Source organism: Ruditapes philippinarum, unplaced genomic scaffold (assembly GCF_026571515.1).
Source record: "Ruditapes philippinarum isolate M1 unplaced genomic scaffold, ASM2657151v2 ctg2861_1_1_1_1, whole genome shotgun sequence".
Lineage (NCBI taxonomy): Eukaryota > Metazoa > Mollusca > Bivalvia > Venerida > Veneridae > Ruditapes > Ruditapes philippinarum.
This window is the reverse complement of record NW_026855811.1, coordinates 104,384-129,094: the sequence shown is the minus strand read 5'-3', so window position 1 is coordinate 129,094 and position 24,711 is coordinate 104,384. Positions and strand designations below refer to the sequence as shown.

The 24,711-nt window shown below is 30.7% G+C and overlaps 1 protein-coding gene across 1 annotated transcript in view; it reads right to left on the bottom strand.

Annotated features, from left to right (window-relative positions):
- Positions 1-2,624: 2,624 nt before the first annotated feature.
- Positions 2,625-24,711, bottom strand: part of LOC132744458 (fibrillin-1-like) — a 38,153-nt gene continuing 16,066 nt past the window's right edge. Inside the window, exons 23-61 of the mRNA XM_060733178.1 lie at positions 24,192-24,323; positions 23,781-23,858; positions 23,310-23,480; positions 22,944-23,063; positions 22,563-22,685; positions 21,875-22,000; positions 20,940-21,062; positions 20,438-20,695; positions 20,100-20,206; positions 19,534-19,690; positions 19,275-19,394; positions 18,030-18,152; positions 17,078-17,335; positions 16,815-16,921; positions 16,047-16,203; positions 15,601-15,857; positions 15,134-15,161; positions 14,913-15,019; positions 14,406-14,565; positions 13,985-14,091; positions 13,503-13,662; positions 13,037-13,143; positions 12,283-12,442; positions 11,816-11,922; positions 11,385-11,541; positions 10,997-11,103; positions 10,048-10,207; positions 9,551-9,657; positions 9,081-9,240; positions 8,601-8,879; positions 7,603-7,629; positions 7,193-7,299; positions 6,812-6,873; positions 5,741-5,883; positions 5,299-5,401; positions 4,816-4,838; positions 3,981-4,107; positions 3,059-3,774; positions 2,625-2,705 (exon numbers count right to left, since the gene is read on the bottom strand). Of these exons, the coding sequence (XP_060589161.1) occupies positions 3,642-3,774; positions 3,981-4,107; positions 4,816-4,838; positions 5,299-5,401; positions 5,741-5,883; positions 6,812-6,873; positions 7,193-7,299; positions 7,603-7,629; positions 8,601-8,879; positions 9,081-9,240; positions 9,551-9,657; positions 10,048-10,207; positions 10,997-11,103; positions 11,385-11,541; positions 11,816-11,922; positions 12,283-12,442; positions 13,037-13,143; positions 13,503-13,662; positions 13,985-14,091; positions 14,406-14,565; positions 14,913-15,019; positions 15,134-15,161; positions 15,601-15,857; positions 16,047-16,203; positions 16,815-16,921; positions 17,078-17,335; positions 18,030-18,152; positions 19,275-19,394; positions 19,534-19,690; positions 20,100-20,206; positions 20,438-20,695; positions 20,940-21,062; positions 21,875-22,000; positions 22,563-22,685; positions 22,944-23,063; positions 23,310-23,480; positions 23,781-23,858; positions 24,192-24,323 (5,048 nt within the window). The 3' untranslated portion in view covers positions 2,625-2,705; positions 3,059-3,641. The remainder of the gene's footprint in view (positions 2,706-3,058; positions 3,775-3,980; positions 4,108-4,815; positions 4,839-5,298; positions 5,402-5,740; positions 5,884-6,811; positions 6,874-7,192; positions 7,300-7,602; positions 7,630-8,600; positions 8,880-9,080; positions 9,241-9,550; positions 9,658-10,047; positions 10,208-10,996; positions 11,104-11,384; positions 11,542-11,815; positions 11,923-12,282; positions 12,443-13,036; positions 13,144-13,502; positions 13,663-13,984; positions 14,092-14,405; positions 14,566-14,912; positions 15,020-15,133; positions 15,162-15,600; positions 15,858-16,046; positions 16,204-16,814; positions 16,922-17,077; positions 17,336-18,029; positions 18,153-19,274; positions 19,395-19,533; positions 19,691-20,099; positions 20,207-20,437; positions 20,696-20,939; positions 21,063-21,874; positions 22,001-22,562; positions 22,686-22,943; positions 23,064-23,309; positions 23,481-23,780; positions 23,859-24,191; positions 24,324-24,711) is intronic.

Genomic DNA, 24,711 nt, shown 5'->3' with positions numbered 1-24,711 from the left:
GGCTACTTTGCTACATAACCCGGAAGAAAAAAACAATTGATATGATTTGTGATATAGATTACTGTATACATTTTTACGCAATGAGATTAATTGGCAAGAGTTCAAAAGACAAATTTGAAGAGTAGTGGAGCATGTTTTTACGGGGTAAAATTTCACGGGCGGTAAAAAAAGTTTATTTTATTAAAACTTTTTTTGGATGCTTAAAACATTGACAAATCCGTATGCCGGGGTTTAAAGAAGTAATGGTAAATTTTAAATTGAAAACAAATATCAAAACAATTTAAACTTTTTATTAAAATTAAAAAAAGTTTAAGCCGATATTGTTTAATTTTTATTATTGCATAAACCCATTTTTTTTTAAAAAACATGCTACTTCGTTCTTGATTTATTCGAATTCCAACTCTTTTATTGTTTGTCCTGAGGTTTTATTTATACAGCAGACGAACTGTTTAGACTTTTGCCTCTTAAACTAGTTTTTTTCCAGCTCGAACAAATTCCAATTATAGCTATGTTCTGTCATTGTTATATCTAAAATATTAAATTATGTTATAAAAATCAAGCAACACAGTTTTCTTTGAAACGTGATGTTTATTTATGCATGTATTGTGCAATGGACAACGTAGAAATGTGTAAATTATTAATGAAATGCAAAAAAATGAAGAATAAAACTCTTGATTAATACGCATATTTTTATAATTAACAAGTGAAAATTGGTACATTTAGCAAAGACGACAAAAGTATGAATATGTATGTATACATAAATGTATAATAATTTTTAAAATAGCAATGACAAGTGAAATTTATTTGTTCCAGATTTTTACATTTTGTTCGTGTACATATGCATGTAAAAGATACTTCTTTACGAATCATATCGGTCTGAGTGGTGTTTATTGGCCATTTAACAGCGGTGACTTGTGCTTCTTAACCACGATTGCCTTAGGTCTGAGTGGTTAATTCCCCCGCTCGAAAACGACACATATATCATGACTACATGTGATATTTACCCCTCGGTAGAAGACAAAATTAAGGAGACCAGTTACGCTTCCATCTGATTTAAGATTATGTCCGCTGCCGATTTCCTATTTGGATGTTTTATTCTGCACCATATCCACGCTAACATCATTGTGAAAATTAAAAGAAAATAACTGATATTTTAGTATGAACTCCGAAAGTTTACAACAATATAACTTGCATATCAGACTGTGTTATATAGTGTTAAACCCGGTACCAGCAAAAATATTCAATTTCACTGAGATTTTATTTTAGCATGGAATGAAAATAAAACATGACAGAAACGGAAAATATCAATAAATTGCTTTAATGATATTGCTTATGTTTATCAATGTTGTCGGAGGGGGTACATGAATATAAAAATTGACCTTAAGTTACTTGTAGTCGCAAAGCAGTGTTTATTGGTTAAAAGTTATTAACCAGTTAAAACACATCCAAGATACAATTTTACTCAAGAGAAGGTCATTCAGTTTTGAACTAAACTGTCATTCGTTTATAAAGCACGGATTTATACATATTCGGGTATCTTTAATGGAGCTACACTGCATGAGATTAAAATACATTAAACATAAACCTTCATTTCTTACATGTAACATTTGTATGCACTTGAAATGAACAATCATGAAAAAAGCAAGGAATATATATTTATATATATATACTCAGAATTGAATTAAAATTCGTTTTTTTTTTTTTGGGGGGGGGGGGGTGAATTGATTCATATTATGACTCGAGTGCGATTATATCTTTAAGGTCGTTTAAATAGAATTTATTGAGGAAACAAAGTGAGCACATGATCTGAAATAATGCACAAGAGTTACCAGGTCAGATCTTAATGAAACAGTACATATTTCTCATAAAAAATATTTCTAGTCTTTTATGTCTAAAACCCTAAAACGGAGTACCTTTAAAAACATGTTGTGAAAGTACAATTTTACGAAAAGTATTTTGTAAACAAAAATAAAATCAAACAAAACACTTGTTTGTTCATAGTTATACAAACAGGTTATTGTAGTAAAAGGGGTAGTTCATGATGATTTATATTTTTGGGTCGAACACATCAATCTGTCTATTAAATCTTATATTTTTAATTCAGTAATCTCATTATCCCGAAACTTTAATTAAAATATACACATTTTGTAAAACAAGCCTTTTACATCATATTATCATTGTTATCGACATCATAGTACTGATTACAAACCTTTCCATTAAATAAAAAAACAACAAACAAACTCCAAACTGACGGATTTGAAGGTAAGTATTAGCGGGTAACAATGAAATAAAGTGTGTATTAGTACAATATTTATCAGTCAGTGTTATGACAAATGATTACAATCCAAAGCGATTTTAGTATAACAGTAAAACCAAAGAACGTAAGCAAAATACTATAAGATACATGCTTGCCCTTTCCTAAAAAGTATAATGTTTAAAAAAAATCAGTACGTTACAATTGACACTTTTTAACCCAGCTTGCATCATAATTTGTTTCAATTGCAACAACAACCTCTTTTTGTCAAGATGCAAGCAAGCTAAATTTTTGTAACAAAAATTAGATATAATTATAGTTCAAATAAACAATGATTGTCCTTATTCCACGTATGTTTCCTTTTTCGCTGTTGTATCTAGAACCTGTTGTCATGTTTGTCATCAGTGCTGTATGTTGGTCTAGCATGGGATCCATAATACGGTTCGTTGTACTGCAACGAGTGAAAAATATTTCATTTATCAAGCATTTGTCGTAAATCCCTATTATCTGAACTTATGTATAACGAAAAGTGAAATGCCACGTAAATTTACCCTAATAAATTGACGATGTTAAGCACAAAAATTGATAAATGTATATTTTAAGAGAAAAAAATATTCATAGTTTCAATATCATTCGTCCTTAAAAATGTCTTGCAATTAAGACAAAGAAAATATTAATATGAACACATGTTTTGAAGTTCCGTAAACAAATAAAACATCACAGTTTCAAAAAGAAGTCGTCGTAATAAAACAAAACTATGGTAAATAATTATCATATTTGCAATACAAAGATTTTGTTGCTTACGGCAGATTCGTTTTCAGCATGTCTAAACATCGCAGGTCCTGTTAAAAGGTCCCTCCAATTACGCGGTGTCCATCTTTTAGGGAAGGTATCCGAAGCTAGTCATTTAGAATAGATAAAGACAAATTCAGTAGATACGTACATATGCAATAGACATGTGTATTTGTATATTTTGTGTTAAACGTGAAATGTGAAAGAGCCGATATCCATCGAAATGCGAATTATCTACAGGTCAGGTGTGAACATGAAGATTTTTAAATATATGATATAATCATATTTCTTTTTACTTAATACTAAATAACGACAGTCCTTTACACGTGAGGTATTTTCGAATCTGTTTATATAGGTTTATTTGTTTGTTTGTTTTGGGTTTTACGTCACATCGACACAGTATAGGTCTTATCGCGACGTTCCAGCTTTACTGGTGGAAGAAGACCTCAGGTGCCCTTCCGTACATTATTTCAGGCACGAACGGGCACCTGAGTAGAACCACCGACTTTCCGTAAGCTAGCTGGATAGCTTCCTCACGTGAAAGAATCCAAAGTCCCTGTCGGGATTCGAACCCACAGCGGTGAGGGGCAAGTGGTTATATAGGTTTATGCTTAGTGTTAAAATGATAAAAGAAAGTATTCAATGTTGTTACCTTGTCGCACTGATGTACCGTGTCCACATCTGAGACATTTCCATGTGTATCACGATAATAGGCTGCTCGTCTCGACCTTATAAATGATAATAGTATATTACTCAACAAAAATGTACTATAGCATCAACACATGAATATATTTCACCAATTCAGCAAGATAATCCTCTATTTTTTTCTGTTCAAGTATTGCATATTCTTATGAGTTATGATACCTTAACACAAGCGTACAAAGTTCTACAATTTTTTATAGATTTATAGGACAAAACAAGGGATACATGTTACCTTCGGATGTCCTGTTTCCTCATTTTATGTTTCCTCGACAGATGGCGCACAAACACAATGGTAATGGCAACCATGACAACAACAAATATTCCAGCGCCAGATAATCCAATGATAATTGACCAGTTCACTTTTGATTAAAAAGTGAGAGATAAAAAAGTTATTAAATCATTATTTCCAGAATATTTACATAAAACTATAAACAATTAATAAAAGAAAAGTATCTATCAAAATTTATACTTGTCCGAAACTTGAAAATAAACTAAGTGAAAATCGTCTTTGTTCATTATCAGTTGATAGTTTATCAAAGATTCAACATAAAAACGTACTTATCAATTTATGTTACAAATGTAGAATTAATATAATATGGCAGATAAAGATGCGACGATAAGGCCGAGTCTGCAATTCTCTTGTAATTTTGTTCCGAGGGATCACTTTGTTTCCAGATTTTTATACTTCACAACAGCAGGTGTCAAGTGCCGTGTGGCAGCTGTAGAACATTTCCCGTACTTCACTTCAGTGTTGTTATATTTTTCTGGTCTTTCGGGATCATTGATGCCGGCACTATTAAGTGTTGAGAATTGAGTACCGCTCAAGCCGGTGCTAGGGTTGAGGGATGTTGCAGGTATCCATTATCCCTCATGTGCGGACTCGATCAGGCCGAGTCTGCAATTCTCTTGTAATGTTGTTGTGATTAATGCTTCCGAGGGATCACTTTGTTTCCAGATTTTTGTAAATACAGTATATACACCTCCAGTATCTATCCCGTATTGTCCGAACAATAAACATAAACAAGTTATTTACAAAAAGCTATATTTACTAGAATACATTTACTTACCCTCATTGTCTTCATATTCTAGTCTGTAAGTGAATATATGATTTCTTATCTATTTGATTTATATTCAGTGTATAGTTTTAAAAAACCTTTTTACTAATTTATTTCAGTTCCATTGAGTTTGTAACTTTAAGCTTGTTGAAATACCTTCGAATCCTTTCCTTGAACCAACCAGTATTAAGCAATGAGTGTAAAATTTCTTGCTCGGGGAAACAGCGGTTTGCCCCTGACGGAGTTTAAACCCACGCGACAGTAATCCTTATATTACTAGTTCGACGCGCTAACCACTAGGCCATGCCGCCACCGGTACTTTATTTCATTTGTAGATAACAATTTTAATTACCGTACTATTCAGATAAAAAGATATGGAAACAAATAAAAACATGGAGAACAGAACAATAATGGTTATTCATTAATGACAACTGAAAGTGTAATCTGTAATATGTGTAAATATAATTCAAGTTATTGTTATAGCATTTAACCTACCTGCAAATAGGAATATTGTTCTCAACTCTGCACCGGTAGCCTTGTTTACAACTGCCGACAGTTGCATTGTACAATTCACATGGTTTCAGATCCTTATACATCGCTTTAGAAACAATAAAAAAGCTTTGATTTTAACTGAGTAGAATTGATACACGTATGTTTATACATAAGATATATAACTGATATATTTCGACGTAAAGAAATGTTGTTTTTCACCAGACAAAATTCGTTTACGATATAAAGATGTATTCAGAAAAAGTTTTTTACAGTATTAACAACGATATTTGGTAAAACTTGTGTTCATATTTCTCATACACATGCGTTTCTGTTTTCTAACGCATTATGTGGTTCTTAGACGAGGGACCATTCCACACAAAACATTGTCTCCTTATCCATACACTGTCAATTATGTACCTTGTTGTAGTTTATCAAGATTTCTTACCTGACGTAACACTGACATTTTGTCCATACACTGTTAATTGTGTACCCTGTTCTAAATTAAGGACAGCTTTAGTTAGATTTGCAGCATCGTCCTCGTTGAGTTCCCCGTACACAACAGTATAATCCGCAATGATACTTCCATTCCTTAAAAGATTGCACATTTTCCAAATTATATATCAAATTTATCTAAATCAAAACTCAATACTTTCTTTTGTTTCAATGAAGGAACAGTTGTGCGTGAGTAAAAAAAAATTCCAAAACAGAATAGTGGGAAGTAGAACAGCTTGTATATCTCATATTGTTACAAAAACAACCTAGCGAATCGATGAGATCCAAATCACAAATACAATATCTTGCTGACATATAGAATCAAAAGGACAAGAAAATTATTTAAGATATATAGAGAGAAAGGGGTGCACCACACTGAAATGCAATACTGACGATACTAATGCAATTTAGACCGTATAGTGTCTATAAAATATTTTAAACTAGTGAACGGTGCCTACAGTCTAGACAAAAGTATAGTGATGTACTGAAGAAAATGCCCACAAATGGACGATACAGAATGTTAGTACAAACTTAGGTAAAACGTTTTCAGTAAGACAATTTGACTGTTTTACTTTTTCAAATTTCTTTAGCTCTAAATTCCGCATCACCTTTTTATTTAAGTTCATTAAAATGACGTTTTATTGTTTATTTGTTATTTTATCAAACAGAAAACAAATTAGAAAACAGGATATCCCCATAGGTTTCTGTTAAATGGGCCATATGGGAGAGTTTCATATAAGCTTTCAGCTATATTCTCAATCCTGGATGCAATTCATGTATTAAAATTTTATTTGTTAATATGGAAAAAGAAATGAAAATTATTTAAACCAAATGGGCAACTAAAATCATAGAATTTTATTTCAAACATGTATTATAAAAACTTACATTAACATTATGTTTGAATATTAAATACAAACGAAATAGATTTTTAAAAAAATATTTCAAATATTTTAATTGATTGTCTGATTGTTAAGACAGTCGATGTACAAGTTTGTTAAATACATCTATATCATTGCAAAATTACCTTATATCATTTATTATTATATCAATCAAACCAGTAATGTACGTCTTGTAGAAGTTCAACAGCTGAAGCAGATGAAGAGTAAATACATGAAACACTTACAATATATAAATCATTCACAAAGTATTATATTATATTATGATTTTTTTCATTATTGTATGACTAATATTTCATACATGCGTGATCCTTTTTTTAAAGTATATAAAAGTTGAAAACAGTATATCCTTATTTTAACACAACGTTTAGAAAATTAACTTTGAATTAAGTTAAACACGTTTCACTTTACAAAAGTAAATGTATTTAGCAAAATATTGAATATAACGATTGCTGAATTGAAACATTTGAGTAGAAAAAATGAGACGATTTTCAACTAAAATAACTAACTGTAGAAAGTATTTCATTTTTTATTGCGTTATATGTGTCAGCGGCTTGTAAATTGGTATCAGCTGGAAGGTCGAAGTCTAATGTGAGTGAATGCTTAAACGAATTGCCTGCAATGATGAAATAGATCTTGGATAAGTAACAGAGACAACATGTAAGTATAATATTACTGCGATTTTTATGATATAATACACAGTCAAAAATTATTAATCACATAAACGTTTTTTTGTACTTTTTTTATATTTACAACTAATTTCGAATACAATTTATGCTTACAATTAAAATTTATGAATGCTGTCAAAGAAACATCGTTAAAAACAATAATGAATTAACATTCCTCTTTAACAAATGAATATTTATTTAATAAATACATTGTTTACAACCTTAGTATATTTTAACGAAAAACAACCTACCAGGAACTGCAGTTGTCGTCGAACTCTCTGAAAACAAAAAGGAAATTTCATTAGATTTTGTGAGTTGTAAGTAAAAAAAATACTTTCGTACCAATAAACCATCACTTGAAATATGAAAAACGGTAACAGTAGCAGTGTTAAAGTGATGCAATTACATTAATATACCATTGTCTATAACTTACAAAAACAAAACAAAATATAATAAACTAGAATTGTGTCCAAAGGACACGTATGCCCCCACTGTGCAGATGTGCTCGTAAACAAGAGCATGCATATCTGTATGTAAGATTTTTATGTGGAACTTTTTCATTCCACTGTTTCATTTCTGTACATATACCTAAAATGATCTACAGGTAACCTTATGTACATGTTAAATTAAATTACAAATGTAAAATTTATATGTTCAATTATTTATATGGTAAATAGTGAAAAAATCAACAAAGGGCGAACATTCTGTTAAATTTGGTCACAGCAAAAATCCCCGCCTTTATTTCCATCTACACATTAAGGTTGTTCCTCCCTGGAAGTTTTAGCAAAATCTGCTATCCGGTTTAAGAGGAGTTGCATTCACAAAATTTCTACATAGTATATAGTGAAAAAATCAACAAAAGACCATAATTCTGTTAAAGTTGGTCGCAGTGAAAATTCCTTACTTTACTACCATCTACCGTTAAGATTGTTCATCCGGTTTAAGAGGAGTTGCGTTCACAAGATTTCGGGACGTACGGACAGACGTACGGACGGACGGACAAGTGCAACGCTTTATGCTGCCCACTTTGTGGGGGCATAAAAATAAACAAGTTTGCATATAATGTAAATCTACCTTAGATTGATATAGGCAAAGACAATTTTACTTTTCCAGACCTATATTTTAATCAAATTGTGTAAACAATTTTACAAAAAATGTTTAATCACTTTTTTATAAATATTTGCATAATTTAAAAAGTTTGAGATAGCAACTATTACATAAACTTTATACGAGTAGCTGACACTTTTACCTTTTATACAGGCTCCGTCAGACGATTTCGTAAAACCCCTTCGGCAATCACAAAGAAAAGAACCAAATGTGTTAACACAGGTTGTATCACTAATAGTCGAACAGCTTCTTATATCTTCACATTCATTTACGTCATCATTACAGCTGTCACCATACCAACCGGCTTTACATTTGCATTGTCCAGTCATTATGTCACATGCTTGGTTCTCATTTAATGAATTAGTTATGTTGCAGCCACACATCTCTGAGCAGTTTTTGCCATATGTGTTCCCAGTGCATTCTAAAACATCATTAGAATATACAGACAAATTTAACATAATAAACCATGTTCATAACACAATAACATAATGAAAGTCGATAGAAAAAAGATTTACAATTATGAATACCTTATATTAGATATGAAATTATTATATTACCATTTTCAACCTTAAACAATTTTAGCTAAAGTTTTACAGAAACAATATGAATTGACACGGTATACCTTCACATTTGTTATTCTCGATATCCTGGAATCCTGTATTGCATATGCACATATATGAACCGATAGTGTTGTTGCAGGTAGAGTTTGTCTTTCCATCGCATAGACTGCTGTTGTTCAAACATTCATCTACATCAACTGTACAGTTCTCGCCAGTCCATTCCTTAGTCATATAAAATATAAGGATTTGTACAGTAATTAAGAATTTTGAAATTCCTTTTAACATTTCTTGTACGCAACGCAAACTATTTTTAAATAATGTGCATTATTAAACTTTAAAGCATTGTTGCCGTAGAGACTTGGTAAAGAGAATGATTTGTATGTCTTTATCAAAGAGATTTCATTGGTTTGAAATGTAATATTTCATACGACACTCAGTCATAATGAATATATTAAAGATTTGAATTTAAATAACTTCACGACGATAAGAAGTAAAACATGGAAGATATACGTTTTGTGAAACTATGACCTACCTTTAAACAAGTGCAATCACCAGTAACATGATTACAAATGTCGGTGTTATCTTTATTACATGCGCAATCCATGCTACAGTTATGTCCAAACTGCCAACTGTTACATTCTATAATATAAGAAAATATGATATATATTATGCTTTTGAAAATAAATTTGTTAGTTTTTACTACCTTTGATCAATGATGCAATTAGTTACTTGTACATAACGTAACAACAACTATCACTATAGCATGATAATATTACGAATATATTTATTCAAACCCATAACATATCATTTTCATAAAACCGTTCATTATGCTACTGCATTCTGGAAAAAAGCAATTCTTTAGATGGAAATAAATGCACGGGTACAGCAATATTTGAAATGTTCAGCAAGTATAAACAATATATTTCGCAATGAACGAATACACAATCACATTGCTGAAAACATTTAAAGCTATTTCAACAATATTGCATACATAAGCTATGACATAGAAATACAAATTAACAAATCTACCTTCACATTTGTTTTTTCCATCGTCCACGAATCCAGTATCGCATACACAGTTATATGAACCGTTGGTATTGTTGCAGGTAGAATTTGCCTTTATATCACAAAGAGTTTTGTTGTTTAAACATTCATCTACATCTATATCACAGTTTTCTCCTGCCCATTCCTTAGATACAAGCAAAATAATAGTTTGTATTTGAATGTAAATATCTTCAACTTCGTCAGTTGGATAGAAAAATGTGCAACATTATATTAAGTCCTCTCCATTGTAAAATGTTTTCTGTTTCAATTTTATTTGTTTTAATGGATAAATATCCGTTTCATACACTTACTACTATCGATAGTAACAAAATTGTAACAAAATTGAACTTTTGAATTGATTACGAGCGTCACGTTAAAATTAATTAATTTGCGGTCCGACGCCGAAAACTCATAATAATAATCGGCACTTTGTAAATACACGTGCAACCAAAGTCCACAAATGGCGCAATACGTAAGTCATTAAAATCAGTTATTTGAAACATGAAAATGTGTTCTCAATGTCAACATGATTTTCAAACCAATTCTATGCATTTTGTTGCATTAATGTCTGTGTAAAACATTCAGATTGGATAAATCACTCGTCCTTTGGGAGTCATCCTCATGTTTCTGCAGATGTAAATACACAGAATAGGTTGAGACGTCAGGTTTTAGTATCAATTAAGAAAAGCACTTCCGTGCCCGAGCTTTTAGAGGACTCTCATTTTAAACAAGAGGAATATAATGTCCATTAACCAATAGAAATGTACACATTAAAGAAATTAATGCATGACAAAGAAATAATCTTTTTTACAGGCAGATTATCGCCTTCTTACCTTTCTCTTGCGGCATATCAACCGCTTATTCTGTACAAAGTTAACATATTTCATTCATTTATAAACGTAGAGATGAGGAAATACATGAACTTATTAAATACCTTAAAACATGTACAATCACCAGTAACATGGTCACACGTGTCGGTGTTATCTTTATTGCATGTGCATTCGGAACTACATTCATTCCCGTAGTTCCAGTTACTGCATTCTGGAAAAAAGCAATTCTTCAGATGGAAATAATTTAGCAATGAATTCAATGGGATATTTTCCATACATATTATTTTTTATTTAATATCTGTCGTTTTTATATAATGTCACGTTTTGTAAAAAAAAGATATTATCAAGCAGATTGTGTATAGTCCAAAGAGGAGAAATGTTAATAAACCAAATATGCGTACATTGAATAGATCCATAGGTTTCTAGCTAAAAACTATGGTGAATAAATCGCATGTAAGCTATGACACAGAATTACAAATTCACAAAATTTACCTTCGCACTTATTTCCATTGTCCTTGAACCCTATATTGCATAGGCAATTATATGAACCAATTGTGTTGTTACAGATAGAGTTTGCTTTTCCATCACAAAGACTATCGTTCTTTAAGCATTCATTTACATCTATCGTACAGTTCTCGCCGGTCCATGCCTTAGTAACAGAAATATTTAACAAATTTGAATCTAACTAAATTAAAAGATTCTGTTTCTCGTAATCGTCGGATAATCTATCCAACCATCTATAATCTCATCTTTAATTCTCAATAAGATAGGCACTTAAAGTTTCCATTCTTCTATAGCCTTGACATGTACCCAATAATTACCTCGTATGAATGATCAAATATTAGGAAAAGGGTATCCATGTTTTAAAATTCTTTATTCAAAACATTTTATTGAATTTAAAGTGAATAAACAAACTCGATTACCTTTAAACAAGAGCAAGTACCAGTAACGTCGTCACATGCATCGGTGTTGTCTCTATTGCACGTGCACTCTGTGCTACACTCATTCCCGAAGTACCAATTGCTACATTCTAAAGTATATACTATTTGTTGATTTTGTTGTAACAGTTAGAGGAATTCATTTAATTTAAGAAATTTAAGAACCTTAATTCATTTGTTTTCTTTACAAACACATTCCATATTTTCTGCATAATCTCTACAATTATGAACGGCATAATTTTGATTATCGCATGATATTATCTAATATATTCTTACGAAAACGTCTAACTGAAACATGTAAAAAATGATTTGCAAATATTTGTTTTGTATTCTGTATAACAATGATTAATAAGATATGCATAAAAATGTCTAGCTATTGTTAAACTTCTTTTTTATTTTTAAATCTAAGCTTATATATGCAGAACATGTACTTGTATATTAACGCACTATACCTTCACATTTGTTACTTCCATTGTCCTTGAAACCCGTACTGCATACACATGAATACGAACCGGCACTGTTGTTGCATGTAGAGTTTGCCTTTACATCACAAAGACTGCCATTGTTGAAACATTCATCTACGTCCATATCACAGTTGTCACCAGTCCATCCCTTTGTAAATATAAGGGCAATGAATGCATTCGAATTCAATGTGAATAAACAAATGAAAATTTAATGTTGTATCAAAAAAAAACTTTAATGTTATAAACTTTTAAAACTCAATTTGAGGATTTAGCGTACTAAGATTTTAGATATTTGGGTTTAATAATTTCATATGAATTTTAACAACAGATAAAATGTATATTTGACAAAATCATTTCAAAAGAGTTTCAATACGTATAAGATACAAACATACATTGTTTTTCTTATTTTGCAATGAATAGCCAAAAGTGAAGATCTTTTGTTTTGTTTTTCGTTAAGATCGACACGCATTTTGGTAAATTATTCAACAATAGTTCTGTGTGTTTTAATATAAACATTATTAGGATTTACATCGATCTGAACTGACACCAGTCAAGAAATTATATCTTGATGTATATATTGTTGTAATGGGCCGGTGGCCAATATCAATAAATACATTGTCATTGTCATTACAAACATACAAACATTTAATACATATTATTTGTTTTGACTGATAAAGTTTTACTTATTCAGTATAATTATATCCATCTGTGATATATAAATACAGAAAAGATTAACATGTACCTTTGAACAAGTGCATTTCCCAGTAACATGATCGCACGACTCAGTGTTGTCTGTATCACACGTGCACTCTGTGACACACTCATTCCCGAAGTACCATTTGCTACATTCTACATTAACCGTTTTTTTTTAATTATCTGGTTATTTTAAGTGCAATTTATCTAATTTAGTTTGAAAATATTCACTTATTCTTATTGATAATTATATCTTTTTTTATCATATTAAAACACATGTCCTTCTAAAACCTTGACAAAAGAAATGATAAGTAAAGTTTTGTTGTGTTTCCTGTATTGCAATAAACAATGGCAGTAGTTAATAAGTAGAAAAAATATAACATCAAAATTTAAAGCTATTAATTTTGCAATAACTTAAGCATAATTGTATGTTTATCGTGACATAGATTTATTTAACTACCTTTTCAACTTTTTGCAAACTTATCAAGTAACACAAATAGATCTGATGATATTACCTTCACATTTGTTACTTCCATCGTCTTTGAAGCCAGTATTACATACACATGAATACGAACCAGCCATGTTGTTGCAGGTAGAGTTTGCCTTTTCATCACAAAGACTGTCATTGTTGAAACATTCGTCTACATCTTTTTCACACTTGTCACCAGCCCATCCCTTCGTTACAAATAAGACCAATAAAACAATTTGAATTCATTATAGACAAAGGAAAATATCATGTTATATCAAACAAACCTTATGATTGTAAACTTCCAATAGCTTAATTTGCGGATTAAGCGTGAGTTTTCAAATATTAAGAACAATAATTCCACGAACTTTTACAAATGATTAAATGTAAATTTGCCAATATCATGCCAAAAGTAAATGTGTATGTGTAAAATTAATATAATTATTGTAGTAAAAGATACAACTTTACTTATTGAATATAGTTATATCATCTATATAGATATAAACACAGAAGAAAAAGTAATAAAGATACCTGTGAACAAGTGCATTTACCAGTTACATGATCACATATGTCGGTGTTATCTTTATTACACGAACATTCTTTACTGCAATTATCTCCAAAGAACCAGCTGCTACATTCTATCAAATACAAAATATTACACATACATTTATTTTATTTGACTGAAAGAAGTCAACAGAAAAAAGGTAACACAATAAGATTGTTATGTTATTATGTTTTAAATGACTCTTTACTCGTATCATAATTTGTGTCCGAACAGTGACTGAAAAATGTTTCAATAACATATTTTATATATATTTGTCATGCGGTAAAGTATGCATGAGACCGATTTTGGTTTGGTTTTAAGTATGTTTATTGTGACATTGATTTAACTACTATTTTAACGTTTCTTTGTAAAATTATGAAATAAAACAAATATATCAAAGGATATTACCTTTACATTTGTTGCTTTCATCGTCTTTGAAGCCAGTATTGCATACACATGAATAAGAACCGATGCCATTGTTGCATGTAGAGTTTGCCTTTTCATCACAAAGACTGTCATTGTTGAAACATTCGTCTACATCTTTTTCACACTTGTCACCAGCCCATCCCTTCGTTACAAATAAGGACAATAAAAAATTTGAATTCATTATAGACAAAGGAATATTTCATGTTGTATCAAACAAACCTTATGATTGTAAACTTCCCATAGCTTAATTTGCGGATTAAGCGTGAGTTTTCAAATATTAAGTACAATAATTCCACGAACTTTTACAATTGATTAAATGTAAATTTGCCAATATCATGCAAATATCATGCCAAAAGTAAATATGTATTTGTAAGATGCACATACGCAAAATTAGTATAGTTATATTTGTAGAAATTAATACAACTTTACTTATTGAATATAGTTATATCATCTGAGATATGAATATAGAAGAAAAAGTAATAAAATTACCTTTGAACAAGTGCAAGTACCAGTTACATGATCACATATGACAGTGTTATCTTTATTACACGAACATTCTTTACTGCAATTATCTCCAAAGAACCAGCTGCTACATTCTACCAAATACCAAATATTACACATACATTTATTTAATTTGACTGAAAGAAATCAACCGAAAAAAGATAACACAAAAAGATTGTTATGTTATTATGTTTTAAATGACTCTTTACTCGTATCATAATTGTGTCCGAACAGTGACTGAAAAATGTTTCAATAACATATTTTGTATAAATTTGTCATGCGGTACAGTATGAATGAGACCGATTTTGGTTTGATTTAAGTCACATTGACACCGTAAATGTCCACCCGAGTAGAACCACTTATCTTCCAAAAGCTTCTTAGAAAAGATAGTAGATAGCTTTATTGCATAATATTATATAATGTCCGTGGCAGGTTAAGGCGCCAATGTGTTAGAGGTCAAAGTCGGCAAAGTCATCTTCTCATTTCTATTCATATGATCGCTATACACACAAATCTGATATACGAATCAGTAAGTAATTTGAGATCAGTAAATGCGTTTTTTCTTTTATTGCAGTGCAAGACATGACGACTTTTGGCTTTTAAGCAAATTTCATCTATGTCAATAATATGTCTGTATTATTAAAAATATTTTTTTCTTGTTTCAGTTTAACCATACCAGAGCATACTCCTTTATTTGCCTCAATATATCCTGTATTACAGTCACATCCAAAACTTCCGACCGTATTTTTACAAGTAGAGTTACTCTGACAAATATGTCGATTTCACATTCATTCTCATCATCCTTGCAGATAGTACCCTTCCAACCTGGCTTACACCTACATAATCCTGTGACAGGGTTACAGTGCTCAGTGTTTGTTGTATCACATGAACACACTGATTCGCAATTTGCTCCAAATTTCCAGATATCGCATTCTGTAAATGTGAACAGCATGATATAGAAATTCAGAAATACATTCGAATACAAGTGTTTCATTAGACCGATCTAAAAACATCATCATAATATTACATGTATACATAATTATAGATACAAAATAAGTTTAAGGTAATAACTTTTCAAGAAAAAATAAATTCGTTAAGATATTATGCAAAACTAAGCAAAACCGGTGCATATATCATCCTCGTCTCTAAGGCCGCCGTTACACAAACACTTGTATGAACCATTTTCGTTCTTGCAGGTAGAATTGTCCTTATATTCACATATTGTTTTATTTTGTTCACATTCGTCTATGTCGACATTACACAACACGCCGGTCCAGCCCTTAGAAAACAAATAACAAACAACCAATGAATGGATAATTCAGTTACGGAATAAAGTCTCATGCATTGAATCGTTCACAATTGTATCTTGTACTCACTTCTAAATAAAGTGAAGCTTTGATTTAACCCTTTCAGACACCTTGTCATTTAGTGGATATATACGTTAAATCATATTCGTTTCACACATAGAAGTAGTATTGGTTGATTTATAGATACTTCATGATTTTATTTATCATATACAAGAACAAATATTTAAAAACATATAAAAGCGATATAAAAAGGATAAGATCGGAAGCAGCGTGTATTTATTGAAGTATTTTTCTATAATATTTAAAATTAGACCTGGCGCTTATGTGTTTACAGATAATTAGTTTTGAAAAAAATATAAGCAAAACATGTATAGAACTTAATTGAATTCATTTTGTTATGTTTACATGATGAATACAAAGTAAACTTATTAAATTTCTGTCTGGGATAGCCATTAGATTTGTTGAAAACTTTTAGAAACTGATTTTTTGCATGAAAAGAAGTTTGTATAAGAATGGCTAAATATGATTCCAATAAAATCTACATAATAAACTTTCATTTTTTTTCTTTGATTAAATTTCTCACCTGGCTGCAAGTACAGCTACCATTTACATGATTACACTCAAGTGTTCCTTCAGGGATGCAGTCGCATACCTTGCTGCAGTTTTTCCCATAATACGGATTGTCGCATTCTGAAGGTATTGTTTAACACATATATTAACTTTATACCATATATTGACTTCATATGCTCTAACAAAAACTATAATAATGATATTTATTTGGGGAAATTATTTCCATAATTTCAGCAATTATATTTGCTATCTAGAAATGGTTATTTCATGTCGTACCTTTGCATGTGTTGCCGTTAGTCAGTTGGTATCCAATTTCACATAAACAGTCGAAACTTCCATTAGAATTTTCACAGTATGAATTGTCCTGGCATATTCCTTCGTCAATACATTCATCAACATCTTCGGTGCATTCAGAGCCCTTCCATTCCTTGGCGCATATGCAATCACCAGTTTTAGAATCACATCTCTCAGAATTCGGCACATTACAAGTACAATTATGTCCACATTCAAATCCGTATGTCCATTCTTCACAGGCTGTAAAGTATATACATTACTGTGAATATTTTATTAAATTCTCTTGAGAATTGTATAACAGTGGATCCTTTTCTTGACAACCTTGTTAAGTTCAAATGTTATGAAACGAAAATGCATATTATAATAAATCAAATGCGGACCATGTGCTTGACAATCTGCATTGTGTAACTCCATTTCACTCTTAAATTGAGGCAACGAGGGGACATCTCAAAATTGCCAAAAATCACTATTTTGCCTTGATATTTTCCATCAAAATTTATTTCAAAGTGCTACAACTTCTCGAGGAATTCAGATAGAGTCACAGGTTTTTCAGCGTTGGTTACACGTTACCTTATGATTGACCTAGGGTCTCTCACAAGTCCAAAATTTTCTTGGCGATGAGGGAGACGGCCGCCCCCTTCAAACCCCCCACACAGAAGGAGGCACATCCCCCTTCTGGCAACCCCCTGACGCGTCTTTTGGAAGGGGGCGGCGCCGAAAAAGTGCTCACTTTTTTAAGCAACATTTTTAAACGAAAACATGTGTTTGGGGCCCAAATAGGACTTTTTTGTACTATTTGAGGCCTAAAAGAGAGAGGTCGAAAGTGCGTTGTTTAGCGTATATATGAGGTAAAGGGTTAAAACTGTTAAAACTCAAACAGTAAGGATCTCTATTCTATATATTTTAAGGTTAAACACGTTGTTGTTTTACTCACCAACGCAAGATGTCTGATCAGTTACGTTTAGATAAAATCCGGTCTCACATGAACAGATGAAACTTCCGTATGTGTTATTACAATTTTGATCACATGTGTTGTTCTTCTTACATTCATCAATGTCTGTAAAAAGGAATAAATGGAGCATTTTGGTCCTGGACACGATATGATTTAAAGTTACTATCCTACACACTGTAGTTTGGGCTTTTTAAAATAAAATGTTATCAAAAGATAAAATTTCAGCACAAGGTCTTACATTTATATGGAACTACATTATTTATACATGTTTTAACTGACATATAAATACTTTTGTGAAGTATTTGCAATGTTTAACCTGCCGTTATTTTAAACCGTTGTAACGTTTTATTTTGTAAATATTGACCTAAATGATCAAGGCAACCGTTACATGGTTGCAAGTAGATCAGTTGGTTGCGGATAGTAAGGTTTTTATTCTGCAGTCGATTGCTGCACAATATATATTATAAAAATATGTCTATAAAAACAGACAAAAAGAAGAACTTCACCATGTTCACGACATCTCGGAAATCCGGTTTAATTTCTGCCTGCATCAAAGCTGTCCACTCGCTACATGTTAGCGTGTGTGATAAAATAGGTGTTTGTATATGTGTCCAGTGAAACATAACAACCGATAGGTCACATTTATCTCGTGAAAACTGCTAATTTTACTTCTAATAATATTCAATAACTTTAAAAAATATCTTGATATTTATAGACCCATTTTGTGTGGGAGATTAGCTTTAAGTTCAATAAGGCAAAATATCGTTTGAGTTAATCACATTAATTGGTTATTTATTTTCCGTTTCGATAGGAAAATCATGCACTCATTTAACAGGCACGTTGTCTTTATATTTCCATTACATTTGTTGCTTGAACACGGCGAAATTGTCTTTGACTTAAGATGCCAAATTACTAAATTTTGATAAGACAATTAACCTGACCGACCATAATCTGACATTAACAAAACAGATACTAATATTTTCAAAAGAACGGATCAAATTTCCTAGTTTTGAGACTTCTTTTAATACATAAAATCATCATAAATAAGTTGAATATTAATTGAGAAATGTTTAATTGCATATATTATTTCGTTATGAAAGGAAAGATCACCGAAGGTGAGCAATGTTTACTAAACGCAGGCCCAATCAATACAAAATGTACATCACTGGCATGTTAGAACATAATTATTATAGAATAATAGAGGCAGTACGAGTATACTAGTATTACCTTGGCAAACTCCTCCTGACATGTGGAAACCAGAGAAACATGCACATTCATAGCTACCGGGTAAATTTAAACATTTCTGTTTGCAAGTATTTGTCTCATTAGCTAAGCACTCATTGAAATCTGCAACAACAAAAAATCATTAAGACATACAAATACTTTGAGATGACAATAAACTAAGCTGTAATATGTCTTCACATCTATTGCACGATTTAAGATTTTTTTCAATTTGTTATCATTTAGATTATATTAAGTGGATTACCAATGCAAATCCCGTTTTGTTCCAGAAAACCATCTTTACAGATGCACTTATATGAACCAATATTGTTTTGGCACACTGAGTTAGCCTTAAAATCACAAATACTGCTGTTGCTTGAACACTCATTTACATCTTCTACACAATCTAGTCCCTGCCATCCCTAAATTAGACAAAAGCAAAGTTTATTAGTTGCATATAGCATGCAATAGAAACATGAGTTAGTTTAGAAAAGACTCTGAACGTTAAGAAGTAGAATAATTCGATACTGCTTAACGGTCCTCAAAATAAATATATGTCAAGTTCAAATGTTTGTCAGATATTCATAAAATAAAACAAGGCAAGTAGACGCATTCTCTATAAAAAAGACATTCTCTTTTAGAAATTGACTGTTAAATAACAATTAAACATGGAATCAAGTCAATATATATTTTACTGAACACACAAATTATCGAGTGTAGAGTAATTTTTTATAGCATGACGGTAATTTATTCAATTTATACATTGTACCTTAAATAAAATGTAAAGGAATGTAATGTTAAACTTTTATACAAATAACATTTGCAAAATACCTGATTACAAGTACATGAGCCTGTCTCATGATTACAATCTTCAGTGTTTTCAATATTGCAAGTACATTCGCGTGCGCAGTCCTCTCCGTAATGGCGACTATCGCATTCTTAAAGATATACATGAAATGGTTTGATATTATAGGTATCCGTGAGGTATTAATATATTTTGACAAAAAAAAAAACAAAACAAAAACAACTAACATTAATGTGCTACTGTCAAATTGTTGCATATGTTAAAACGTTATCGGTCTTCCAAAGCATTTTATAACATTTATTCTTGTTGGTGTAGCTCAAATTTTAATTTCAGAACAAACATACAGAATGCAACTATAACAAACCTTCGCACCGTTTAGCTCCTGTCTTTACATAACCGTCGTTACATTCACACACGTAACTCCCGTCTGAGTTCATACATGCTGACTTAGTTGGACAAGCAGTGTCATTTAAGCATTCATCTACATCATCTTCACAATTTATACCCTCCCAACCGGATTTACATACACACGTTCCAGTTGCATGGTCACACCGTTCAGAGTTTGATTCGTCACAAGTACAATCTGATTGGCAGTTAATGCCAAACTTCCATGCTTCACACTCTTTGAATAAAGGTTTTAATATTGGTGTATATATCCACAATATTGTGGTTTGGAAAATCACGCAAGTGTCAATATCACTAAGGAAAGCGAAAGCTTACAACTATCCAGTATTAGATATTTGAAATTATATTTCTTATCATAATAAAATTTCTAAGGCATCGTAAAAATCTTTAAGATATACTGAAATTAGTTTGAAAGTAACTTAATAAGTAATATCACTTTAAAGCTTTGATTGTTACAATACCTTTGCATGTAATTTTATCTTCTTGTAACTGGAACCCAGTTTTACAACTGCATACAAAACTGCCGGCATTATTACTGCATAGTTGATCACATGGCTGAACACTGGACATGCATTCGTCAACATCTAGCACGAGATTTGATGTATACATTTAAATTAACTATTTTCGATGTAATTAACAAAGCAAGAAAGTACATATTTAAAATTCGGAATTCAAAGTATCATTATAATATCACTTACAATATTAATATGTATAAATGATGAAACTTTAGTTTGTACATGTTGTATGACGCCTGTATGACGTTTATTATAAACTGTAATAACATATCATACAGGTTTATTAAGATAAAGCAAATCAAACGGTTCGTAATATTTCACACGATAGGAGACGTTCATAATTCCAATTATTTTTCTATAATGTTCAGTCTCGGAAAGAGCCTGTCTCCCTGACCATGTTATTTGTCCACAAACATATTGTATGCAGGTTAATTAAAGATTTGTCTTTTCAAATATTTATAAGAGAAACTTGCCATGGTGCAATCAAATGTACCATTACTCCTAAATCTGGTTACCAATATATACGAGGCTATGACTAGATTAATTCAGCGAATTTAAAAATATTTTATTGCAAGAAACAACTATTCTTTTCTACAGATTAGTAAGAAAACTTATTAAATCTTACGAAAAAAGCCATATGTAATTAATAAAAACGTTGTAAAAACTACAAAATATTGTTATATTATGTTTGATAGAATTTTGTTTTTTGTCTTCTCAAGTACTATTTATTTATCTCAACATTACAATCAAACAAACGCATTGTTCTAATGTTATGTTTAACGTAATAAATATGTAACAGGGTGATAGAGCCAGACAAAAAAAGACTGCGTTCGTGGCTGAAGAATAATTTGTTATAGATTTATATTTTTGTAACATATTACCTTCGCAACTATTTCCACTCAGTTGAAATCCTTTTGAACATGTACAACTTACTGTCCCATTATTTACGTAACATGACGCATGAGCGGTACAAGTATTGCTTCCGTATTCATTACATTCCGTCTCCGCTTGAAACAAAAAAGCTAATAGATTTATATATTCAAAAATTTATTATGCAATTAAATTTGTATTTTTCTCCTTTTCCTCTTTTGTCTGTCCGATTCAAAGTTATTATTTAATCTGTTTCAAGATGTTATGGCTTTGTGGAATAATTTTATATAACTTCAATATTTGCTGCCAGTTGTATCATGCGTCTGTTTAGTTGTTATGTGATAAAAGAATATAAACATTTTTCTAAAATAGATGTATGTTGAATCCATTGTTTTCCACATACTTGTTTGAAACATAAATAAATGTATGTAACTATTATATATATTTATAAATATTTTGTAATAAACTGCGTTTGTATTGTTATCTACTTTTTTTCATTTTTGTAAGATCTGAATCATGATATGCCAATAGAAAACAGATACACTCTTGTATTAATCTAAATTCCAGAAATGTTTTTGAATAGCTGACATAATACACAAAGAAAATTTGACCTTCGCGAGCTTCTAACGTTACTTGTAATTTCAATTTGCACGTTAACAAGAAGATAAATCATACTCACGATTTAAAATGAGAACTTACGTCTACAAGTTTTTCTATCAGACAACTGAAGCTTGAAGCCTTCATTACATGAACATAAATAACTGCCGACGGTGTTTTCACAAATTTGACCACAACCATGTTTACTTGTACATTCATTGACATCTGGTATAATTAATTCATTTTGACTATCTTATTCTGAACACTCAAATATAATATTACTAATTTTAGAATTAGTTTCCAAATAATTTGGCAACATAATTGATTACTTTACTACTTGCATAATAATTAATAAGAAATAAATATGACTTTGCAGTTATTATAGTATATTTTTGGACAGTTAAAAGAATATTTGCAAAATTTTAATCATTGATAATTTACTTATTCAACAAACTCAGATAGATTATTTGTTTGTGACGTTACCTGTACATTTTCCATTTTTAAGTTGAAAACCTTTGTGACAGCTACATGTGAAGCTACCGTTTGTATTCATGCACTGTTGGTCACATGAGTTCAGCAGTAAATCAGAACACTCATCGATATCTGGAATCATTGAAGGATAAATAACAACAAGTTTTTTATATTTTTCTTTTTGAATCAATAACGAATTTTATTTATGACACTGAAACATAAGTTTAGAAATGCTTGCGCGTTAAACAAACGTTTCTTTTTTTTTTTATCTAAACTGCCTTTGAATAAAGTAAAATAAATTATTTTTTCAGTATAATAACGATATTTGCATCATATGCATTTGCAATAACGGTTACATAAAAACACACATTAAATTACCCAAACATTTCCCAGTGCTATTTTCATATCCGGTTTGACATAAGCATGTAGCACTCCCCAGAAGGTTTACACACATCGTATTTTGGGCAGCACAATAGATTTGTCCTGTTTCACATTCGTTGATATCGATGTCACATTTATCACCAACCCATCCGTGTTGACACACACAACCTTAATACGTAGTGCAAAACATTAAAAAAAAAAAAGAAAATCGTGTATAAATTAAATGCATATCATGTCTTAAATTATTTTTTTAACAAGAAAATTCAAATATTTATGCAAAACGTACATTATTGTTTTGCATGAACTATTTATATAAATGTTAAGTTAACATATTAATTACACGGCCAATTTTGGTTATATACAGTGCATCGCAAAAAAATGAATCAATAAAATATTGATCGATAAGATCAATTTATCATTTTGTAATGAAAACATTATGTTAACAGTTAAAATATCAATAGCACATACCTTTTATTTTATTACAATATCCATTAAGACAGCTGCATTCATGCACACAATTCTTGCCATAGTGATAGTCATCACATTCTATTATTAAACAAATTTATAAATATTATTTACATTTCGAATTCACATTTATTGACTTATTTACAAATCTTTACTTCTATTAGCGTATAAAATGATAATTCGTAATATCCATTGTTATTTTGATTGCACTGCGTGACAAATCAGCTGTAATTACTTGTCTTACTGTCAGATAGATGTTCAAAAATAAACAGTATAAAATGATTACTTTATTGCCTTTTGTTATTAGGTCATTTGTAAAAAATACAGCAATCGAATTTTCTGTATAACTTTAAAAATAATATAACACGTTTACTTAATGAATTGTTAATAAATAAAAAAAGAAAGTTGAAACACCTGAACAAGTTCTGCCGTCATTTTCAAGTTGTGTTCCCACTGGACACTCGCAATTATACGACCCAGCTGTATTTGTACACGTAGCATTTGTATGACATTTATTGTCGGCCTCACTATCACATTCATTTATATCTGAAATTTCAAGTGAAATGATAATGCTAATAATGATGAAACAACTTTCATGATTTTATTTCAATGTTAAAGAAACCTTTAAGAGAATGTATCAAATATTTGTAATATTTAATTGTTAAGTTTTCTTATTAAAGTGTTTATAATATAATAATATATACTGTTAAACTTTGAAAACCACTTGCCTAGTGTGTGTGTTTATATATATATATATATATATATATATTATTTGTATATTATTTATTATTCATGTCACTCATGGTATATACAAGAGGTACAGTATGCTTTAACTAAATATGACTTGTAGCGCTAGCCGATGATTTTATGATTCAGTATATACCTATAACAACTTTCAAAACGAATCAATTTATAAAGACGAAGATTGTTAGGA